The sequence below is a fragment of the Epinephelus moara genome, chromosome 7 (assembly GCF_006386435.1).
Source record: "Epinephelus moara isolate mb chromosome 7, YSFRI_EMoa_1.0, whole genome shotgun sequence".
In the NCBI taxonomy this organism is placed as follows: Eukaryota; Metazoa; Chordata; class Actinopteri; order Perciformes; family Serranidae; genus Epinephelus; species Epinephelus moara.
The window spans coordinates 6,000,756-6,008,037 of NC_065512.1; the positions used below are offsets into that span (position 1 = coordinate 6,000,756).

The following is a 7,282-nucleotide window of genomic DNA, read 5'->3' on the forward strand; positions in this document are numbered from 1 at the left end:
GGAGGCAAAACAATTCTCCACAGACATTAGCTAGCAAGTTCTGTTGGCTTGTTTTAGACAATGGAGGAAGATGATGAGAGTGGTGCGTTCAGAAATATTGATGTCACAGGAAGCCAATCTTACAAAGGAGGACCACACTTGTTTGTTTTGCTATGGAAGCTAACGTTAGCTAAAGTGCTAAAAAGTTAGCGTTCCAGAGAAATCCAATATTCCTCTTAATCCCTCCCCAGTTTCTGATGAGGTGGACATGATAACCCTTAACACACATAACCTTATTCATCCCTACAACAGGAAATACTTTTTCCCTAACCTGATATGAAGTGTGCGCTGCACATGTGAGCATTTTTGATGATGGCCTCCGTCCAGTCCTTTGGTCTTATCACATTTAACCATCTTTGTTTTTGTTGACGGGCAGTGGCGGCTGGTTTTGAGCCATGACTCCTTCTATTCTGGCTCCCAATAACACAACAAGACAAACACATTTTAAGACTCCTATGTAGCCTGCAGCCCTGTGGTGGAGAGGCAGCTGCACCTCCAGATAACAAACGGACGTCACTGTGACGTCGGCCCTAAAAGGGTCTATTCATTTCCATATAATTGTTTTGTCAAAGCCACAGAGGGCCCCTAGAGAGAAGCTAAAGAGCGGTATGTGGCTCTGGAGCCACAGGTTTCCTACCCCTGATCTAGACTGATAAAACTATACCTACAGGTAAGAGGAAACATATGTCCCTTAATGTATAGAGCTTATACAGAGCTACATATTCAGCAGTAAACAAAGAGAACAGCTGAAGGTTCAGTGTTTCTGACTCTGATTGAAAAAAACTAAAAAGAAAATCAACTGAGCTGAGTTTAATAACATCATGTCCAACACAATGTGCGTGTGTTCTCATTTCCTGTCGTATTTATGTTTAAGTGTACTCAGTTTTTTTCTCAATGTGTCGACCACTCTGTCTTGGTTTTGTTCTTCAAATCAAAGAGTCATAACCAAAATGTCCTGGAGCCGTCAGTGTCTCAGAGAAATGCAGAAATATCAAAGTGCAGTGGTTGTTTTCCTTCAGCAGGATCCCCTGAGCCAGCAGAGTCCACCACAGTACAGCTAAGCTGCTTCAATATGTTGTTGATCAGCATTATGAAACATCCTGAAGTCATTTCTCTCAGCTCGCTACTGTTGCTGCAGGAAGATCAAAAAACAACATGTGACTGCTCTTTTGTCTTTTTCACATTTGGTTTCAAACGTTCACACAGTTGTTTTTCATGAGAGCATGACGACCCGTCAGACCGTTCACACACTCTGCCGTCACTTTCTTAAGGATTGGAAACTTTCTGCTGATTCGGGCTTTTGTTTGGATAACAGAGCTTCACCGGGATCCCCCTCGCTGCGCCCCTCTCATTTCCTGTTCACGTCAGCCGGGCCGACCCTCCCAGATAGCTGCAGGAAACCAGAGATAAGAGGAGAGAAGAAGAACAGAACACAGAGGGAGACGCTGATTTATTCAGGCCAAAGTTGATGGAGATCAGAGTGGAGCGGCTCAGACTGACTCACAGTCAGACTCATTGTGTTTGTTGAACGCCACAACTATCAGTTCACTAAACAACAACAGTTACAGGAGCTGCATTCACTAAACATCCTGAGGTTAAATAAAGCTTCTGTCAGACCTGCAGCCCTTCACTGTTATCTGACAGACATGTCTCGACTTTACACTAAACATAAAAGTCGAAGCTGAAACTTGAGCTGAATGATGTCAGACCTCATTAGTGCCCAAAGACTGTATTTATATTATGAAGAAAAAACACCACAACATTTGTTCTGATTGGTCTTAAGTCTTAAAATCTGGTACAGACACACTTTGGGCAAGTATCATTTTATTTTCATTTCATTTATTTATTTATACAGGACAGGAATCAAAAGTTACAGTGTGTGTGGGACGTGCCTGTCCCTCAGAGAATCACCACCCTAACTTGCTGGAGGCGTTTGTGTAATCATGGTCTGGGGCTAACAGCTCTTGATAAGGTCTCCCAATGCAAAATGGTCCAGAGAAGGGGCCAGACTAACTGTACGTTCAAACCAGAAGCTTCCAAAGAGGCAAAGTCTCTCGTGGACGCCCAAGACGCACGACTATCAAAAATATTTGTGGCAGCTTTGGTCGCTCTAGTCGCTCATCACGTGAATCATTGAACGGACTACTGGCTTGAAAGCAGTGTAGTTGCTGCTTGCTGTTGTCCAGTCAAAAAGCTCATAGTTGGCCAACAGAAAGTTATGTTTGGTCAATGAAGCCTTGCATGCTACGTCGCAACATTAGCCTGCAATTCTCTCCTCTATTACTAACATTACACACTTTAAAATTCACCAGATCAACCAACTACCTCCGCGACGCGGTCCCAAGCCTCATTCTTTTTATTTTGGTCTCTGTAACTGACCAGCAACACATTATAAAGGACTGAGTGGGCACGAACGCAAGTATCAACTTCTCGATGTCCACTGTCGGAGCAAGTGTGCTGTAGGAACCAAAGTTACGTGGCTTGTTCTCTGGGACCCGCTTCATCGAAGCACATCAGCATTCCAATTGGTTGTCGCCGAACCACGTCAGAGATCATTACCATAAAGTTAAACGAGTTTTAACTCCCTTCCGGACCGCTCTGGTTGCTTTGGTCGCCCAAGACCCGCGGCTGATGACCAAGTCGCCCATGTCGCCGGGCTCTCATTGAAAATTAATGACTTCTGCCATTTTGTAAGCTCTAGTCGCTGTTGGCTTGAACGTACAGTAAAAGTGATTCAAGAAGACTTTGATGACACGGCATATTTGAAGACTGAGCACCTTGCCTGGTATGGGGAGACCCTGTGGGCCCACCAGCCGCAGGGACAGGAATCAGGGTCCAGTGCACTGTGTGCCGGGTGGGCAGGGCCCTGAGCGTGCTGATCCCTGGTGTCACAGGTTCCTGTTATGTAACAAAAACACATTACAATACAAAATAAAAACAGAAACAGTCAACAGAGACAGAACAACAAAACACAGGCAGCTACACAGACTTGGTAGAGGAGATAAGTGGGATATGAGATTAAAATCAGTGCTTGCAGGTGTGTCCCTCAATCACATAGTGTTCATATGGATGTTTGAAATGTGTCAGATCTTAGTGTAAAGGCCTTTGAACACTGAGTCCGTCATCCGAAAAAAGTGTTTACACACAGAAACCCTGCACACTGATTCTGATACGTTTTATTGTTCTATTCATCATGACTATTTGCAATACATGACAAGATGAACGCTTGCCTCTCTCCACTGGAGTTACCTATCTGACTGTCACCACTCCCTCCCTGTCTTTCATTTGGCACCGCAGCTGCATAAAGGGGCGGAGCTATCCTCCCTCTCTGTCTCTACATCCTGTGTGCGGTCCACATCCTCCTCCTCTTCATCATCATCCACCTGAATATTTACTATCTGAGAATTCTTGTGAGAACAGGGTTGTTAAAAAGTTACTTAGCTGTGAAGCTAACATTAGTGAAGCATTATCTTGTGTTAGTATTAGCGCTGATTTGCTTTGTTTTGTGCAACTTCAAATGGCGTACGCCGCAAGAAGTTGGGAACTGATTCATCTCTGTAATTTTCAACACGTTTTGCTTTCTGCAGCTTTTTTGTTTTACTTTGTTAGTTTTGTTGTTGGCCACTGTGTGGTTTTTGTACACTAAAGAAATGATATTAAGTGTAATTTTTTCCAACTGTCTGAATCCAGTCCACGCCTTGGACATTTAAGTATGGACACAGAAAATTCACACATAAAAATGAGACATTATTTTCACAGTTCAGGTCTTTTAATATCTTGCGAAGTGAAATAAGACATTTCAACCCAAAACACTTATTTTTATACAGAAGAAGAGTACAAACACTTATGTTTTGAGAAATGAACCAGCAACACAAATACATTTGGATGCGTGTTCCTCTGCTCCTACAGGAGGAAGAACAACGACACGATGACGGTGCACACCATGTGTCACAACCCCACCCTGCCACTAGAGGGCGTGGACCCCGGCCTGCTGCTGAACTTCACCTCCAGAGAGTGTCACATGGTTCCCCAGCCCGCAGAGGATGGAGCCATGATGGTGTGTGGCTGCCACGGAGAACATGAGTGTAACGACAAGCTCATCTTCGACAAGGGAGCCAACGGTGAGCACATGAACAGGTGGAGGGGTTACTGAAGGGAGGGAGGGATGGATGGACAGTTGGATGAATGTCTTTCAGTATGTCCTCTCTACCTGCAGGATTCTCTAAGCTGCAAAGTAAAGACGTGATCCCAGTGGTGGTGGTGAGTTTGGTTCCTCCCGTCCTGGTGGCCATTGTTGCCACCGCCGCCTTCTACTTCTACCGCACCCACCGTCCCAACAAACCCAGCCCTCCTGCACGCCCTGCCTGGCCCACAAAACGCACCCCAGAGCTCTACCAGGCCTTCGACCTGCCATGTGGTGGTGTCGGGGCTCGGGGAGAGGGTGGAGGAGGAGGAGGTGTGATGGGTCCCGAAAGGGGGGGGTCTAACGCCAAGGGTCCATCTCCCAACAATGACATCATCAGTGGCATGACAGAGTGGCAGACCCAGCTGTCCGAACCACTGCCCATCAAGCTGGAGGTCCTGGTGGGGAAGGGGCGCTTCGCTGAAGTGTGGAGGGCGTGCCTGCTGCAGGGCGAGAAGGGTGGAGCTAACAGCTACGAGACTGTGGCGGTGAAGGTGTTTCCAGCTGTTGAGTACGCCTCGTGGAGAAATGAGTGCTCCATCTTCTCTGACCCCATGCTGGAGCACGAAAATGTGGTCAGATTCCTTGCAGCTGAGGAGAGGGGCCCGCCTGGCCACGCCCACAGGAAGTACTGGCTGGTTTTGGCCTATCACAGCCTCGGGAACCTGCAGGACTTCCTCACAGCAAACATCCTAACCTGGGAGGAGCTTGTCGCCATGGCAGGCAGCATTGCCAGAGGGTTGGCTCATCTCCACAGTGACACAACACCCGGTGGAGTACCAAAGGTGTGTCCGTCCTTAATCGTTGCTTTTTGTTGTGCAGATTGCGTCTCAGTTTTGATGATATTTATCTGTTTGTGTTGCCGTAGGTGCCGGTGGCCCATCGGGACCTGAAGAGCAGTAACATCGTGGTGAAGAGCAGGAGGGAGTGCGCTCTGTGTGACTTCGGTCTGGCATTAAGACTGGACGTCTCCCTCACTGTGGACGACTACGCCAACAGTGGACAGGTAAACTGTACAGGTTGAGCAGCGGGTCAATAAATCACAAGCAGAATTTGCATCATTTGATTGGACTTCTCTGTGTCCTCCCGTCCAGGTGGGGACGGCTCGCTACATGGCCCCTGAGGTCCTTGAGTCCAGGGTGAACCTGGAGGACCTGGAGGCCTTTAAACAGATGGATGTTTACTCAATGGCTCTGGTTCACTGGGAGATGGCGTCCCGCTGCCACGCCATCGGAGGTACGAGCTCCCTCATGTTTTTAATCCTCAGGAGAAAAGAGGCGAGACTGAGAGGACCACCCGTCTGTCCACACGACTCACAGCTCAGGTTGAGGTTTGGGAAATAATGCTGGAGGCGTTATGTTTTCGAGTTGTCAGTGTGGACATCTTTCCGTCCATCTGTCCCATCCTCGTAAACGAGATATCTTAACACCTTCAGGGAATTCACTCAAATTTGACACAAACATCCACTTGGAATCAACAATGAATTGATTAGATTTTGTTGGTCATAGGTCAAGGTCACTGTGACCTTGTCTGTCTCACTCCTTTGAACGCACTATTTCAAGAATACCAGGGAATTTGTTCAAATTTGACACAAACGTGTCAGATTTTAAAAATTTTGTGGCAAAGCTGATCACTTTCTCACTTGGAGAATTTGGTGGTCAATGGTCAAGGTCACTGTGACCTTGTGTCTGTTGCATTCCTGTGAATTCCCTCATTCCCAATATCCCATTTGAATTGAGAACCATTTGAACTGAAACACGTTTATGAATGTTCTGTGTATGTGTGTGTGTGTGTGTGTTGGCGCAGAGGTGAAGAGCTACGAGCCGGCGTTTGGCTCCAAAGTCTGTGAGCAGCCGTGTGTGGACAGCATGAGAGACCTGGTGCTGAGGGACCGAGGACGGCCGGACATCCCCTCGGCGTGGACGCAGCACCAGGTCAGAGTTCAGACTCACATGAAAGGACGATGTGTCTGATGTCCTGGTGTTAACTGTTTGTGTCCTCTGATGTCCTGTTGTCTAACTATGGTCTTCTGTCCTCCAGGGGATGAGTGTCTTCTGCTCCACCGTCACTGAGTGCTGGGATCACGACCCAGAGGCCCGACTGACGGCTCACTGCGTGGTGGAGCGCTTCAACGTCCTGCAGCAGGAGGAGGAGGAGGAGAGAGAAAGAGGAGGGCAGGAGGTGGAGGGAGAGGAGGAGCCGAGGCGAGAAGCTGACAGAGAGGAAGATGGAGAGAGAGAAAAGGACTCAGAAACAGCAGACAATGAGCAGAGTCCGTCTCTCTTCCCTGCTGCCTCTTCCTCCTCTTCCTCTTCCTCCCTCCAGGTTCCTCAGTCAGACTCAGATAGAGGTGGATCAGAGGTATCCCATGATTCTTTGGGTCAGACTGCTTCTGTGGTGTGAGCGGTGGACGTCGTCTTCTCACGCTGTGAGCCCTCCTTCCTCCTGTAGCTGGCTGCGTTCACACTGTCTGTCCAATCTGTTGTTCCTCTTAAAACATCTTTCAGTATGTAAAAGATGGAGTGAATTTGACATTAACTTGGTTCAGACATTCACGTTCCCCAGAGGATGAATCCTGATGACTGTGATGATCCTCTGACTTCACCTCTGGCACCACCTGCAGGTTGACACTTAGGCTGCTTTCAGCCCTAGAGTCGTCTCCTTTGGTCTGAATCAAGGACTCATGTTGTTCCAAAGTTGTATAATTGCCTAGAGTTGGTTCGTGTTCTCACGGCAGCATTTACAAGTGGACCAGAGCAAATGCCGTGTGTGAGAAAGCTGCTCTTGATTGGTCAGAATTTCCATGTGGGAAAAATCAAGGCAGTAAAGCAAACGTTGAAGAAGAGTACACTTGCAAGATAAATGTGACACTTTCTAATGTCACAATGGAGGGACAACTACGCAGGTTGATTTTAGCGCTGCTCATCGTGGACTATATTGCTGTCATTGTTCATTTTAGTCAAACCATACAGTTTGAAAACGAGGCGCGGCTCCAACTAGAAAACAATGTTTTGATGCATTGGATGTGCTGAATGTGCATATTAAGGCAGTACAGGAGGA

General features: G+C 47.4%; 1 protein-coding gene across 5 annotated transcripts in view; it reads left to right on the plus strand.

Moving 5' to 3' along the window:
- The window catches only part of tgfbr2l (transforming growth factor beta receptor-like), a 397,772-nt gene that overhangs the window by 12,890 nt on the left and 377,600 nt on the right, over positions 1-7,282 (plus strand). For 2 of the 5 annotated variants that reach the window (XR_007570231.1, XR_007570232.1), the window contains exons 3-8: positions 3,949-4,160; positions 4,256-5,007; positions 5,091-5,228; positions 5,317-5,458; positions 6,029-6,156; positions 6,263-6,968. Coding sequence is in view for 3 of the 5 variants with exons in the window: in XM_050048848.1 (XP_049904805.1) it covers positions 3,949-4,160; positions 4,256-5,007; positions 5,091-5,228; positions 5,317-5,458; positions 6,029-6,156; positions 6,263-6,625 (1,735 nt within the window). In the remaining 2 variants the exon portion in view is untranslated. Of the gene's footprint in view, positions 1-56; positions 710-3,948; positions 4,161-4,255; positions 5,008-5,090; positions 5,229-5,316; positions 5,459-6,028; positions 6,157-6,262; positions 7,197-7,282 lie in introns of those variants that run through there. The other 3 variants (XM_050048849.1, XM_050048848.1, XM_050048847.1) reach the window with 3 other exon arrangements.